General features: G+C 41.1%; 1 protein-coding gene across 3 annotated transcripts in view; it reads right to left on the reverse strand.

The window, feature by feature from the left end:
- Positions 1-8,746, reverse strand: part of Btaf1 (B-TFIID TATA-box binding protein associated factor 1) — an 84,131-nt gene extending 75,385 nt beyond the window's left edge. For all 3 annotated transcript variants that reach the window (XR_005975176.1, XM_041661360.1, XM_041661359.1), the window contains exon 1: positions 8,480-8,746. Coding sequence is in view for 2 of the 3 variants with exons in the window: in XM_041661360.1 (XP_041517294.1) it covers positions 8,480-8,493 (14 nt within the window). In the remaining variant the exon portion in view is untranslated. The remainder of the gene's footprint in view (positions 1-8,479) is intronic.
- Positions 8,747-16,749: the final 8,003 nt, after the last annotated feature.

Consider the following 16,749-nt stretch of genomic DNA (forward strand, 5'->3'; position numbering starts at 1 on the left):
GCTAGTAGTAAAATCCTATCTTATCTTAATTTTCAAAAGGATAACAGATGGAAGAAACAAATAACAAATGCCAAGTTGAATAGAAGGTATCAGAGACTACAGAGCAATTTAGATAAAACTTAAGGTATTTCAGACTATGAGCATTTACCGCACTAGCAGAGATTCTAAGTTCAGTTCTCAGCACACATGTTAAGTGGCCAACTAACTGAAACTCTTCTGGCCTCCATGGACACTGCACACATGAGAGTAACTTATATACTCAGGCATACACATACACATGTAAAGAGTAACAAATTTTTTTTTAGAATAAGGTAATTATATTTTACAATATTCACTGGTTGTGAAATCTACTGATGCTATGAAATCTAGCATGCTTTCAATTCAGAAAAAGTGAAGACATGATTCATTTTTGTTTCACCAAACTGATTTCAAACAAACATCGTAAAAATTGCCTTAAAAGAGGAAAGGGTTTATGGATGTTTGTGGAAGTTCTGCAAGTAACTACAATGTAACCTCTCTCCTCTCTAGATGTTGGCAATATAAATTATAACAGTTAAACTATTAAAAAGACAAAGAAATCTTGTACATTTTTAAACTATAACATGCACCAGATTACAACTTTTAACAACAACAACAACAAAAGCTACATTTTCTACTCTATGCCTACCTGAAAAGAAAAGAAAGAAAACCTCACTGGAATTCTTAAGACTTTAATCTCTGAAAAACTGGGGAAGGACAACTGACAAAACAGCTCACAAAAGTGATGTAAATTCAGTTAAGAGTGACTAGCACTAGCAGGACTATAGGTTATCCCAGGACACAAAAAGCCATAAAATAAAACACAATGCTCCACCAATGGTGTTGGAAAGCTGGCTCAGCAGTTAAGAGCACTGGCTGCTTTTGCAGCGGACCTGGGTTTGGCTCCAGCAACCATCTGACAGCTCCCACACAGTGGGCAGATCATGACCACCTGTAACACCATTCCAGGGATCTGATGCCCTTCATATAGTCTCTACAGCCACTGCACAGAGACAAAGACAGAGAGAGGACTACACATTAGCAAAATGAATCTTTTTTAAAAAGAAGCAATGGTCAGTCAAGTTTGCCCAATTGAGTGCTTTTGTGGGTTTTGGGTTTTTGTTGTTTTGTTTTGTTTGGAGACAGGATTTCACTGTGTAACCCTGGCTGTACTGGAACTAGCTCGGTGGACCAGGCTGGCCTTGAACTCACACAGATCCACCTGCTTCTGCCTCCTGAGTGCTAGGATTAAGGGCATATGCCATCACCTCCTGGCCATTATGCTATTTTTTTCACATGTAATTAAATAAATACAGTAAAATTTAACGTAGTGCCTGTGCTATTTAAGAAATAAAGAGAATAAGCTGGGCAGTGGTGTCGTATGCCTTTAACCTCAGCACTTGGAAGGCAAAGGCAGGCGGATCTCTGGGAGTTCGAGGCCAGACTGGACAGCTAGTGCTGTTACACAGAGAAACCTGGAGTGGGAGTGGGGTGGAGGAAGGCTGGTCTGCTACACCAAGTACCTTGTATCTCTATTGTTTTATCTCCAGTTCTCTATTGTTTTAAAATGGATTATCTTCTAGTTCCTACTGAGAGCAACATAAAACCATGTTGATGTTTCTTCCTAAACAAGAAAGCAGATTAACTTTAATATGCCATCTAGCACACTCATAATGAGCAGGAAGATGAGAAACCACAGTCAGGTGCAAATACAGGCAGAGAACGCTTTGGTTCTGATCTAATTCTAGTCCCTAGAACACAGAAGACACAGAAGCAGTCCATAAATAGGGCTAAATGGGTGAGCCATTTTCCTATACTCCACTCCTATCCAACAACTTATTAGTCTTTCATAACTTTATCTTAAAGATCAAAAATAGTAAGCTAGAATATTTGGCATAAATACATGTGATTTCAAATAATATGAAAACTACATCCTTTTAAATGGCTGAAGTGCATTTTGCTGTAGTACCACAGTTAAAAACAAGAACCTAGCTGGGAGTGTAGGTCAGTGTAGGGGACTTACCTACTGTGCATAATTTAATATCCAACACAATAAATTAAAGCAAACTTTGTAAGTGTACTTTGAGAAACCAAATCAACAGGTTGAAATTTATCACAGTGAAATGGAAAGTCTTCTATAATGCCTCCTTTACTTTTTCCTGATTGTCTCTGAATTTTCTAAAGAATGAAATATTTTTTAAAAATGTAATTTACAGTAATACTTCCTGTCACTCTTTTTTCTTTCTTTTCTTTTCTTTTTTTTTCTATTGGTTTTTCAAGACAGGGTTTCTCTGTATAGCCCTGTAGCCCTGGCTGTCCTGGAACTCATTCTGTACACCAGGCTGGCTTCAAACTCAGAGATCTGCCTGCCTCCCAAGTGCTGGGATTAAATAAGTATACCAGTACCGCCCAGCTCCCTGTCAATCTTATAAAGGGTAAAATTAATGGCAAGGGAGGCGGAGTATCAGGCACAGCATACTTGAATTGACCCATATAAGTAATTATTTCCCCTGTCCTTAGCACTTTCCCACATCAAGGAACTTCCTTTTGTCAGCATGTAAGCTCAGTACTGAGAAAGCAGACTCAGAAGGCTACAAGATCATGGGGGTGGGGGTGGGCAGTACCACTTCCTCTTACTTGTAGAGCAGGCCTGTAAAAACCATGTTTCTCTCAAGTATCAGTAGTGTAGTGAGAACAAAAGTTCAGTTTGTATATAACAATTTAAGAGACATTTTTCCTCCCTGAATCTTTTCTGGTTATATTACCTACAATTCATATATTTGCGGGGGTAGGAAGGAGAGCTTCTAAAATAAATTCTCAACGTTGTCAAAATACTTTAGACATTACCTTTTATGTGTAAATTTGAGAAAAATAATATATAGTACATTTCTGAAATGACATAATAAAGAAAAAAACTTGCCTGGCTAATAGGAAAAAATGTACAACAGTAAACTCAGTCAGTTATGGAATAAACAGGCAACCACACCAAAAACAATCCTTTTTTAAAAACCTGTATCAGGATTGTCAAAGACACTGTTAAGCCTAATAACCTGAGTTCAAATCCCCAGACTCACATGGTAAAAGAAACTGACTCCCTCAAATTGCCTTTTAAGCAAGTGTGTATCACATACAATATTTTCTAATCCACATTTAGCGGAGCATGGTGGTACACACCTGTAAGCCCAGCAGTCAGGAGGATGAGAGAAGAGGGCCACCAACTGGAGTTTAGCCTGGGCTACATAAGCAAGACCCAATCTCAAAGAAAAGCAAATCTATGTTAAACTTAGAACCTAACAGCTACAGAGTCACTACCAGTGAATAATAAGCCTTAACAAACCCACTAAGGTTGCCTTTTCTGTTCTAATTCCTGCTAAGTAAAATAGATAGCAGAAGAGACTTCCACGAAGCAAGAAGATGGAATTCAAAGATTTAGCAAGTATGACTGTTTCCAAGCAACACCCCAAGCTCTTAACAGGTACTGAGTTGGTTTTGGGGGGGGGGGTAAATTTATGGGACAGTCACAAGTCACATAGTAATTAGTTTAGCTGACTTTCTAGCCTCCATATTATAACAGCAGTTAAACAGTTAAATTATTTAAAATTTTGACATACAGATTCTCTTTCAAGCACCTAAAGGAGACACTATCTTCCAATGATATTTTGCTGAATTTTTCTTCCAATGATACTTTGCTGAATTTTACAAAAAATTTCAAATTCTACTTGCATTTGCAATCTTCAAGACTCAGTTATTTATGCAAGATTTATATCCTTGGGGCTGGAGAGACAGCTCAGAGGTTAAGAGCAATGACTGCTCTTCCAGTGGTCCTGAGTTCAATTCTCAGCACACATGGTGGCTCACAACCATCTGTAATGAGATCTGGCACCCTCTTCTGACATGCAGGCAAACATGCAGACAAAACGTTATGTAAATAAAAAATAAATATTTTTAAAAAATTATTTATATCCTCATCCACAGATCAAAAGCTCACAACTTGCCACATTCTAAGTACAATAAAGTCAATCCTTATAACAATGTAAGCAGAATCAAAATTTTTGACCATACAAAAAAACCCTGTCTCGAAAAACCAATTATATACCCTGTCTTGAAAAACCAGATTATATGCACTTTATATACACTTTACATCATAAAGAGCCATGTTATAACAGGACTTATTTAAAACTATTATGATAGGTTTTTTTGTTTGCTCTGTTTTGTTTTGCTTTTTTGGACTTTCGAGACAGGATTTCTCTACAGTTTTGGTGCCTGTCCTGGAACTAGCTCTTGTAGACCAGGCTGGCCTCGAACTCATGGAGATCCACCTGCTTCTTGTTTGTTATTTTTGAGACAAGGTTTCCCTGTGTAGTCCTGCCCTGAAACTCATTCTGTAGACCAGGATGGCCTGCCTCTGCCTCCAAAGTGCAGGGAATAAAGGCATGCACCACCACCACCCAGCCTGATGATTTATTTTTTAACATGATACTGGGCTCTGCAGTTTAGAGCATGACTGCTCTTCCAAAGGTCCTGAGTTCAATTTCCAGCAATCACAAGGTGACTCACAGCCATCTATAATGGGATCTGATGCCCTCTTCTGACAAGCAGCTGTATATATAGATAAAGCACTCAGACATAAAATAAATAAATCTTTTTTTTTTAAGCACTTTCTTTTAAAGCACTTTTTTTTAAAGTACACTCACAATAAATTGTAACTGCAGGTCCAAGGAATTTGATGTCTCTGGCCTCCAAGATCACCTGCATTCACATCCACATACCCCACATACAGGCACAAACATAATTAAAACTAATAAATATTTTTAACTACAACTGTTATCCTTTTAGAAACATTCATAATACACTTATAAACATGAAATATGCAAAACTAAAGTAAATGCTTTTCTTCCCAGCAACAACAAAAAAGCAGTTGGATGTCTGACTTGTTAGTACCTATAAACCTAGATTTCCAGAGGTAGAGACAGACTGATAGCTAGTTGCTGGTCAGCCCTCGGTACATATCCAGAGTCTATAACACAAAACCAAAGTTAGAGTTGTATTTCAGCGGTAAAGTGTTTGCCTGGCATTCACAAGTCTATTGCGTTCACTCCCCAGTATGACCAAACAAAAACCTATAGCTTAGCGGAACTAGGAACCACTCACTGGGAAAGTGGCACATTCCTGTGGTCTGTTATGGAAAACTGAAGTAAGGATATCTTGGGCACTAACTATATTGAGACCCAGTCTCCAAAAAGAAAAAAATAATAATAAATAAATCCCGAATAGCGTAAGTAAAGTAAAACTCAGGAAGAAGACTTTCTGAACAAAGTGATATGTAGGCATTAGGGCACAGCTAAGATTATAACGAGAAAGACCTGAGATGGGAAGATAAGTGTTCCAGAAATAAAGAATGAGGTAAAAACATTCTGAGGAAGAAGATAAACGTGAGGGAGGGAAGTGCAGAGAGCTTGATGCAACATTTGGGGGGATTTGGGCATTATCCTAAAACTACAGAAAGCTAGCAAGTTTTAAGTAGAAAAATAATAGCATTAACATTTGCATATTAGCAAATAACACATCCGAAGTGATGAATAAATTAGAGATGCCGGGGAACAAGTACAAGGAAAAAGGCTGTTGTGAGCTGACCAGCTCAATCTGCTGCCTCACCTGCTACTGCAGGTGAGGGCATTGGACAAGTGGGCCTCACAAGCTGAGTTCTATCCCTGGAAGTCAAGGCAGAAAAGAGAAAACTGACTCCCAAAAGTGTCCTCTGCCCGCCACATGTACACTCACACAAAAATTTTTTTAATGTTTATTTATTTATTTATTATGTATACAATATTCTGTCTGTGTGTATGCCTGCAGGCCAGGAGACCCCATTACAGATGGTTGTGAGCCACCATGTGGTTGCTGGGAATTGAACTCAGGACCTTTGGAAGAGCAGGCAATGCTCTTAACCTCTGAGCCATCTCTCCAGCCCCACAAAAATGTTTTTTAAAGAAATGCATTTCAGGGGCTGGAGAGATGGCTTAGTGGTTAAAAGCATTTACTGCTCTTCTAGAGGTCCTGAGTTCAATTCCCAGCAACCATATGGTGGCTCACAACCATAATAATAAGAGCTGGTGTCAACTTCTGTCTGCAAGGACACATGCAGGCAGACCATTGTATACATAATAAATAAATAAATCTTTAAAAAAAATGCATCTCAAGAAAAGAGAGAGAGAAAGAAAACAGAGAGAGATGCATTCCTTTCTGCTTCCTAACTGGATGCAGTGTGTCCAGCTGTCTCATGATCCTACATGCCTTCCCCATCATGATTAACTTTACCTTCCAAATGAGCCAAAAGAAAACCCATTCTAAAAAAAAGAGGTGGGGTTACTATTGCAGATGTCTTGGACTAGATGACAGAGCATAGACGACTGTGACAATTATAGAAGAAAGGGCTGGCTGCAGGGAGTTTAGAAAGGTAGGGCAGAATTGGATTTAATGACTGGCAGGACAGAGAGAACAGAAAAGAATCAAAAGTCAAAGATTATTCCAGATCTCCAGACAGAGGAAGGAACAGTAGTACAAATTTATTGCCTGTTAGAAATGTTTAGGTAAAACCTTAAGATTATAAGGTTTCTCTACAGCTATGCACACTGACACAAACTGAGCAAAAACATTTTGAATTTGATTCTGGCATATGATTTCTATTTCTCAAACTTTCCTTTGCCTATTTTACCTAAAAGTACTGAAATGAGCCTCCATTTCCAAAATCCCAGCAAGAAAAAATGAAGCTTATTTAGCACAGACATATGCTGAGTGCATGAGATCATATCACAGCTGAAACCACAAAGTTTGATTTTCAAATTGAATCCACAAATATTTTTTAAAAGTCCAGTACCCTCCATCTCCCACAAACAAACATAAAGTATTCCAAAATATTCGCTTGAACTTGTATTTCTAAGCTAAGCACAGAAGCAGTTTTTATAAAATTTGACTTTAATTTCTTTCAAAAACTGGGTGTCCTAAACTTGGGTGAATAGGTTAGTGTTAATCAAAGAAGATGAGTCCTTTTGAGCACTGTCATTTTGTCTCTATAAAGCTTTTTAACATTGTACAAATATACATCTACTTTAAGAAAAGAAGTACCAATTCTTTTAAACTAGAAAGGCCTGATAAGGCAAGGTGACACCACAGCTCTAATCCCAGAACCAGAGAAGCCTTCTGAGTTTGAGGCTACATGAGACCCTTGTCGAGAGAGACAGAGAGAGATTATGTAGCAACATATTTCTTGCGCACATATTAATGCTTTTACATTGAAGATAAATTATAAAATAAAGTTATCCCGTACTTGCAGGGAAAAAAGGAAATGCCACTTGAATTCTCTCAAAGCAGTTTTATAGATGCTGAAATAAAAACTTAACACTGAGTGGATGAGTCTGCTTATGAAATAAAAATTAGATGTCCCGTACTACTGGTACCTAGCAACCCCCTTCATTCAACTCCCATGGGCTTCTCCCACACACTATTTCATCAGTTCCGTAGGGAGTCGTGAGGGATGGGTTAGTCTTTTGTTAGAAAACTTCAGCACATACATACTGTACTCAGAGGAATGTGTTCAACTAACTGCGAAAAATGAAGGAAAGCTGTTTCTTTTCATCATTTCTCTCCTTGAGTCCATATGGCGAAAGGACTCAATTCTCAGTATTACCACATCACCCCAACTAAAGAACTTGGCAGCTCTTTCTGACTAAACACCGAGATGTCATCGGGACACCAAAATCATTTCCAAGTTTTCCAACCTGTTCTATCATCAGAAGCTATACAAGTCAAATGCTTGTAAGTTTTTCTATCATTTTCTTAGACTTTTCCACAGTAGGCAAAATTTTACAATAATTTAAGAGCTGTGATATCTCTTGGGGGGGGGGGTAAATGCTAAAACAGTCATCTGTTTAAGACTACACGCTGACGACGGAATGCTTACTGCCAAACAAAAGAAGGACTCATACCTTAAGAAAAAAAAATGAGCAAGGCTATACCCTTAACGCTGTAAATTTTTTAAATTTAGTATAACCAGATGGTCTCTTAGATAACAGTATTTCAACCTCCGCCTCCTTCGACAGTTTACCACCAAGTTTTGCCGTGAAATGGTGGTTAGGGATCAGACTTAGATACTAAGAAAGAAAAGAGACTCGCCTACAATTCAAAGAGGGAAGAGAAACCAGAGAAGAAAAACGTGGTGAAGAAAAAGAAAGAAAGAAAGAAAGAAAGCCATTTGGAACGCACCAAGGAGTCACATTTAACGAGGAAAAAGCCCTTCTTGAGCAGATTTCTCCGAGTAACCCGAGCCCCAAGCGCCGGCGGCTGTGGGGCGAACTCGGAAGTCCGGACGAGGGAGAAGCAGCGCTCCCGGGCCGCGCTGAGGCACCGGGAGCAGACAGCCTTGCCCACGCGCGCTCCCCGTTAGCTGGCCGGCGGCGACACCCACCTGGAGACCGCCATGGCCGGGGCCGGCGGTTCGGAACTCCCGGGGAAGCTACACGCCGCGCCGCTCGGGCGCTCGTTTCCCGGGCAGAGCGACGCAGGCCCAGGCCGTCGGGCGCAGGGCAGCAGGCGGCGCGGCGTGTAGCGACTGGCACGGGCCTTCGGGCATGGGCCGCCCACCCGAGCTCGTCTCCCAAAGCCACCGGGGTCCTACACACGGGCGGAGGCGGCGCCGCTCTGACCCGCACCACTTCAAACCCGGTGCCCCCAGCCCCGCTCTCTGCTGACGCCAACGTCGGAACGCCGGACCCGGCGTCAGGGCGCCGGAAGTGACGTCAGCGACACGTGGGGCGGCGCGCTGTGGGCTGCCCTCGGAAGGGCTCCGTGGCCGGCCGCTGCTGGAGCTGGTTCGCAGTGTGGATTCGGACGGGACTCTTTGTCCTGAGGTTAGGGAGAGACGTAGAAAGAGGCCTGTGTTTCCCAGGGAAGGAAGAAGATTGCCCAGCTAGAGCTCTGGAAGCTAAAAATGTCGCTTCCTGAATGCTTTCCCTCCTGACCCTACCCCTCTAGGCCGATTCCAAACGGGAACGAACTCGGGAAGAATTTGCTACTCGGGCCCGGATAGCGATGCTGTGGGCGCGGTGAAGTCAAGGAGCACCTGCACAGGGCTGGGTGGGGTGGTGCACGCCTATAACCCTAGTACCCGGGAGGCTGAGGCAGCAGATTGTGAAACTGGAGGTCAGTCTGGGCTACATAGCGATTTCCAGGCCAAGAATCTGCAGTGGTTCCGCGAGGAAGGAGGCTCAAGTGTGTACCATTGTTTGCCAAAGGTCCGCATAACTGCCGAAGGGACTGCCCAGGATTTTACCAGGCCTGCCTCCCTGCTTCCCCTCTTTTCCTCCCTCTCTCCCTTCTTTCCTTTTACTACTAAACACTCCTCTGTTGCCTCCTATGGCCTCTTGCCACCTTAAAATGTACTGTTTATATAGGGGCCTTTACTGCAGAGAGAGCGGGTAACAGAGCGAGCACCGCCCTGCCTCTTCATTAAACCCGGAGCTCTCAGAATCACCTTGCTTCAGTTTTCATCTCATCCAAATGTGAACTATCAGAGTAGGGAGAGAAGTCTCTTCATCGCTGTAACCTCCGTATCTTACAAAATGCCTGGCCTTAGGACGCCTGACGTGTTGAAGGCAAGAGATCCAGGAATCTGGTTCAGTGGGTTTCAGTTTGAGGATGGGAGTCTTGGATTTTTTTTCTTTTTCCTTCCTTCCTCCCTCCTCTTTTTTTAAGACGAGGTTTCTTTCACTACGTAGCCCTGACTGTCCTGGAACTCTAGAAAGATCTTAAACTCACAGATTCCTTTGTCTCTGCCTCCCAAGCTGGAATTAAGGGCATGCATCACCACTCGCAGCATCTTTAATTTCTTTACACTTAAAATTTATTAGGACCTTAACATTTTGCTTTTGTTTGTTGTTTGGTTGGTTTTTCGAGACCAGTAGTCCTGGCCATCCTGTAACTAGCTCTGTAGACCAGGCTGACCTAGAACTCTAGAGATCTGCCTGCCTCTGCCTCCCAAATGCTAGGGTTAAAGGCCTGGGCCACTGCCCCAGGCTTTTGTTTGATGTTTTGAGGTAGGGTCTCCCTAGGTAGCTGGCCTGGAACTCACTGTTTAAACCAGACTGACTTTGTAGTCACCTGCCTCTGCTTCTGGAGCGCTATTAAGATATGCAAAGGCTTCTGTTTATATAAAAGATAGATTTGGTTTATTTGCTTGCTTGAAGCAGTTTCCCCTTTTTAAATCGAGGACTCATTATGTAGCTCAGGCTTCCCTGCAACTCACAATTCCCCTGCCTCAAAAACCTCAGTCATCTGATTGCTATGTATAAAAGTGAAAAATAGGAATTGATACAAAATATTGTTACACAAAGAAAAATAATCTCAGAAACCCTGTAGGAGGGTTCTTCGGAGCCAGTTTAAGTTCCTTTTTTAAAACAACAACAACAACAAAATGTACATTTTATGCCGGCAGTCAAACTAGTATTTCTCTAGTTTCGGCAAGCCCAGTTTATGGGCCCCTGACAGATTAATCTTCAAAAGGCACCTGTCGTGTCAGCCCTCCGCTTATAAAACATGCCCATCGGCTTCTCATCACCTTGTTAGAAGTTATGTCTCAATCCCTGAGTCTGTTTGTCATCTGTGAGATGAGAAGCACTCTAGAAGGCTGTGAAAATAAAATGAGGTCATGTATCTAGAAAAACTCACAAGAACTCGGTGCACTACACAGTAGATATGAATGGGAAGAAATAAAGCAAGTACTGGCCGAAGCGCTGTGCAGGCGGCTCTCATCATCTCTTACAATTACAGGCTTTGTATAATGTAATGTGTTTCCAGTTTGTTGTTTGATGGTGCTGGCGCTAGAACTCAGAAACCTCACAAGAGCTTGGCCACTGCTTTATCACTAACTTTAACCCTCAGACTGTATAAGAAGTTTGGTTTCTTTTTTTTCTTTTTCTTCTGGTTTTTCGATACAGGGTTTCTCTGTGTGACAGCAACAACCCTGGCTGTTCTGGAACTACCTCTGTAGACCAGGCTGGCCTCGAACTCAGAGATCCTTCCTCTGCCTGGGTGCAGGGATTAAAGGCGTGCACCACCACCGCCTTGCCCTGATTTACATTCCTTTTTCCCACGCATCACAGCTAGGTAACAACTTGATTTACTCAGGTTATTTTTGCCCCCAGGGCTGAGGACTGAACCCAGGGCCTTGTGCTTGCTAGGCAATTGCTCTACCACTGAGCTAAATTCCCAGCCCCCTGATTTACATTTTTAAGAATCTTTAATATCAAAGATACACAGCTCTGTAGTGTAAATTATTAAGCTTCAAAGAGAGGAAAGGACTATTGTTATCAACTTGGGTTTTTTTCAATTATGTTTGTGTGCAGATGCCCACAGAGGCCAGAGTATCTAATCCTCCTGGAGCTGAAGTTACAGATGGTTGGGAACCTCCTGAGAATCAAGCTCAGGTCCTCTGGAAGAGTAGTGTGTACTCTTAATTACTGAGTAATGTTTCCAACCCCTTCAACATGTGAGGATAATGTAATTGTCAAATGGTCAAATATTTTCATATAGGACTGACTGACTTCTTTCTTTTTTGGTTTTGGTTTATATTTTTTTAAGTTATTTTTATTTATTATGTACACCGTTGTCTGCCTACATGTATACCCGCATGACAGAAGAGGGCACCAGATCTCATTATAGATGGTTGTGAGCCACCATGTGGTTGCTGGGAATTGAATTCAGGACCACAGGAAGAGCAAACAGAGCTCTTAACCTCTGAGCCATCCCTCCAGCCCTTGGTTTTGATTTTTTTCAAGACAGGCCTGTGTAGCCCTGGCTGTCCTGTATCACTATGTAGATAAGGCTGGCCAAGTCTTTTCTCATCACACTTGACTGTTCCGTGCCCAAAGAAGTCTTTCAATCTCACTGAGCTTCAGCTCAACATCTGAGAAGTGAGGAAAGCAGTGGACACAGACTTGGAGACTAAATAAGAACGCACAAACATTTACCCAAATGACTACATAATGAACACTCAAAACTATTAACACGTTGACCTTTGGTGCTTTGTGTAGTGGTGGTGATGAAACTCAGGACTGGGCACATATTGCGGCACTGAGCTAAACCCCATCCCTGATTTTTCCTTTTGTTAATAACATGACCTTGAGCTGCTTACTTTATTTCTGTATCTTAACAATTTAGTAATATGGTTGTCTAAGTTACAGATTTGGGGTTTGAAAAGTAATCTAGTACATATAACTTTTATGATGCCACACCCCAGCAGCTTCGAGGACAATGCTCTTGAATCAAATATATTTATAGTTGTGGTACACTGACTTTTAAAAGCATGGTATTAATAGACCTCATTTCTTGAGAATCCATAAATCCCCAAGATAAAGATAATGGCTGTAGAAACACACTCTTTTGCTGGAGATGATCCCTACAGGAATGTTAACTGAGGGCTGGAAAGCTGGCTCAGTGAGTAAGGGCACTTGCCACCAAGCTTAGCCTGAGTTCAACCCCTGGGACCCATACAGTGGAAATAGAGCACCAACTCCTTCAAGTTGTCCTCTGACAGTCACACATGTGACATGGTACTCACACCCCTACACACAAACATATAAATGTGTTTTTAAGAAAGAACATTTAAAGTGCTTTAATCCCAGCACTCAAGGCAGAAGAAGGTCTGTGAGTTCAAGACCAGCCTGGTCTACATAGCAGTTTCCAGGCCAGCAAAGGCTGCATAGTGAAGCCCTGTTACTACATAGAAAACCTGGATGTGATCTGAATCCATGGTTTTATATCCATCTAAATAAATATCTACCTCTAATTTTATAATAGAATCCCAAAGCAAGTGAAGTGAATAAACAGAATTTGTGGACAAATTATAAATTTAAAAAAATTCAAAATATTTTAATACTTCTACTGTATTTGCTTTAGATAAATTTCTACAAAATTATAGTTAAACTTATCGTTTACTCCTCTCTAATCTATCCTCTGTACCATTCCAGAAATAACATCTCTATGAAGCTTGAGTTTGTATAAGTATATATTGGATATATATGTATCCAGAATATAATTTTGTAAGTTTTTTTCTTTTTCTTTTTTTCTTCTGTGAAACAGGCTTTCTCTGTGTAGCCCTAGATGTCCTGGAATTCACTTTGTAGATCAGGTTGGCCTCGATTTAGAGATCTGCCTGCCTCTGCCTCCTGAGTGCTGGGATTAAAGGCATGCACCACCACCACCAAGGTATAAATTATTTGTTCATTCTTTTTTTTTTTTTAACCAATGTGTGTCTTCCCCATACACACATAAGTCAAAGAACAGCCCTGAGTATCAGTCCTCAACTATCATCTTTGAACCGATGTTTGTTGTTGTATATGCCAGGCTAGCTGGTCTACCAGCTTCTGGGAATTCTCCTTTCTCAGCCTCTCCTCTTGCCATAGGAGAGCTGGGCTTACAGATGTGGTACCAAGTCAGGGATACTTAACATGGGTTCAGGGATCTGAGCTCAAATCTTCATACTTGCCTGTCAAACACCTTCCCAACTGACCTGTCTCTCCATCCCCGATTTATCTTTGAGAGAGTCTCAATGTAGCACAGGCTGTCTTTGAACTTGCAATCCACAGTGGTCTGTATAAATTTGCTTAACTAATAGTATATTTCCAGTACATAAAAATTCAAAACACTTAATATTTAGGCTTTCCCAATTTGAATTATTATCCATAAAGATACAGTAACTATACTTGGTCTGAGCTTTTACATAAATGGACATAAGCAAGTATAGAATTATTACAAGTGGATTAAAAGAATTCAATCCAGGGGCTGGAGAGATGGCTCAGGGGTTAAGAGCACTGATTGTTCTTCCAGAGGTCCTGAGTTCAATTTCCAGCAACCACATGGTTCCTCACAACCATGTGTAATGAAATCTGGTGCCCTCTTCTGTCCTGCAGGCATACATGCAGACAGAACACTGTAAACAAAATAAATACATAAATCTTAAAAAAAAAAAAAAGAATTCACTCCAGACTTATAATATATTCTCTACCCCTGGAAGGAAACTGATTGGAGAAGAAGATGGAATATGAAAGAGGTAATAGAAATGTAAGCTTTATCTTTTGTTTAAATTTGAGACAAAGTAGCATTAGATAGTCCAGGCTGAGCTTGCATTTAATCCCACGCATTTAGGAGGCAGAGGCAGGCAGATCTCTGAGTTCAAGCCCAGCCTGTTCTACAGAATTAATTCCAGAACAGCCAGGCAGAGCTACCTAAAGAAACCCTGTCTCAAAAACACAAAGAACAAAACAAAAATATATCCCTGCTGACCTCAAACTGATAGCTATCCTTTCCCAGCCTCCTCAACTTTTAGGCGTACACAACCACTCCTGGCTAATCACTGATGTCATCAACAAACTTTGCCTTCTTTTAGACTGTTAAGACTTTTGGGTCGGGGTGGTGCTGGTGCACACCTTTAATTTCTTTTTTTAAAGTTTTTTTTTTGGGGGGGGCTGGAGAGATGGCTCAGTAGTTAAGAGCATTGCCTGCTCTTCCAAAGGTCCTGAGTTCAGTTCCCAGCAACCACATGGTGGCTCACAACCATCTGTAAAGAGGTCTGGCGCCCTCTTCTGGCCTTCAGGCATACAGACAGAATATTGTATACATAATAAATAAATAAATAAATTATAAAAAAAAAAGTTTTTTTTTTTTTGGTTTTTCGAGACAGGGTTTCTCTGTGGCTTTGGAGCCTGTCCTGGCACTAGCTCTTGTAGACCAGGCTGGTCTCGAACTCACAGAGATCCGCCTGCCTCTGCCTCCCGAGTGCCGGGATTAAAGGTGGTACCGGCACTCGGGAGGCAGAGGCAGGCGGATCTCTGTGAGTTCAAAGCCAGCCTGGTCTACAAAGTGCATTTCAAGACAGCCAGAGCTACACAGAGAAACCCTGTCTCAAAAAAAACAGCAGCAACAAAAGATTTTTAGGTCACTGAGGAAAACAGTAACTGGGCCAGCAAGATGACTCAGCTGTTTAATCCCAAGAACTCACATAAAAATAAAAGAGGACTCATCTTACTTATTACTAGGATGTAAGCAAGCACTTTGCTTGCTGGGTCATCTCACCAGCCAAACTTTTCAGGTTGTTTTGGTTTTTAGGGTATGTATGTGTATGTATGCTGTGAGATAATGCTCTTGTAAAGATTTGTCACTTCTATTGGTTTAATATGTATTGTTTTAATAAAACACTGATAGGTCAGTAGCCAGGCAGGAAATATAGGTGGGGTCACCAGACTAGGTGAATTCTGGGAAGAGGAAAGACAGAGATGCAGTCATCAGCCAGATGCAGAGAAAGCAAGATGAGAATGCCTCATTGAGAAAAGGTGCCAAGCACCTGCCTAAACATACATAAGAATTAGGGGCTAATTTAACTTGTAGGAGCTAATTAATAATAAGCCGGAGTTAATAGGTCAAACAGTGTTGTAATTAGTTTCAGTGTGATTATTTGGGTCTGGGCAGTCAGGAAACAAAAGTGCAGTCTCAGTCTAAAAACGGCACCCATCATGGGGCAAGAACTTCCACATAAAGCGTAAGAAACCTTAAAAAAAATCCTAGACACACAAGAACAGAGTCAAACACAGCATCTTGGTAACTGTCTTTTCTCTGTTTGAAAACAGAGGTGTGACTCCTTTAAGAAAGGCTTCCTGATTCAAGGTTAGTGGCAAAAACCTTGCAGCTCTTTTAAAAGGCCCTGCCACCAAACACTTAAATAACTTTTATGAGCAGCTGGTGGCATGGCTCTTGATGATGGCATGGACCTAGAAACTCCACAGAGTTGTGGCAATAAACATGACTCCTGCCTGTACCTCTACCATGAAGCTAGACTCTCAGGGAGCTAAGGAATGAGTTGAGCCAATCACCAAAACCACAGCATCCTAGCCATGCCATTTAGCAGATTAAAGACTCGTGTGCTAAAAAAAAAAAAAAAAAGATATATATTCAGTAAAGACAGATTCAGATGGGAAAAATAAAACTCTGAACAGTTTAAGGTGTGTTTAAATATATATGTAGCCTTGGGAAATAAAAGAAAAATGATAAAGTCTTTTTAAAAAAAGAAAGAAAGAAAGAAAAAAGAAAAAAGAGAGTAGCCAGGCGAGGTGGCACACATCTTTAATCCCAGCACTTGGGAGGCGGAGGCAGGCAGATCTCTGTGACTTTGAGACCAGCCTGGTCTACCGAGTGAGATCCAGGACAGTTAAAGACACACAGAGAAACCTCGTCTCAAAAAAACAAAAATTAAGAATAAAAGAAATAGAGTTTTTAAAAAAAGGCCACGTAAAGATGGAAAATATGCAGAGAATCTGGATACTGTATGTTATTGTATTGTCATTGAATTGTTTGACTGCTGTGGAAGGAACAACAACTGCTAAAGACATTTGATTATAAATGATGCTGGGCTAATCTAACATATATATTTTGAAAATGCCTTGACTTCAAATGTTACTTTGTAGAAGAAGTTTTTGCTTTTGTTTCCACAAGAAATGTGAGGCTGTGGATTCATTCTTGATTAAGAAAAATAATGTTTGATCAAGGAAGATCCCCTGAGAAATCTCCAATTTCTATTTCTTTTACTCTTAATTTTTGTTTTTTTGAGACGAGGTTTCTCTGTGTGTCTTTAACTGTCCTGGATCTCACTCGGTAGACCAGGCTGGCCTCAAAGTCACAGAGATCTGC

This window comes from Microtus oregoni, unplaced genomic scaffold, assembly GCF_018167655.1.
Source record: "Microtus oregoni isolate MIOR12 unplaced genomic scaffold, Mior012 000012F_ref0000307, whole genome shotgun sequence".
Lineage (NCBI taxonomy): Eukaryota > Metazoa > Chordata > Mammalia > Rodentia > Cricetidae > Microtus > Microtus oregoni.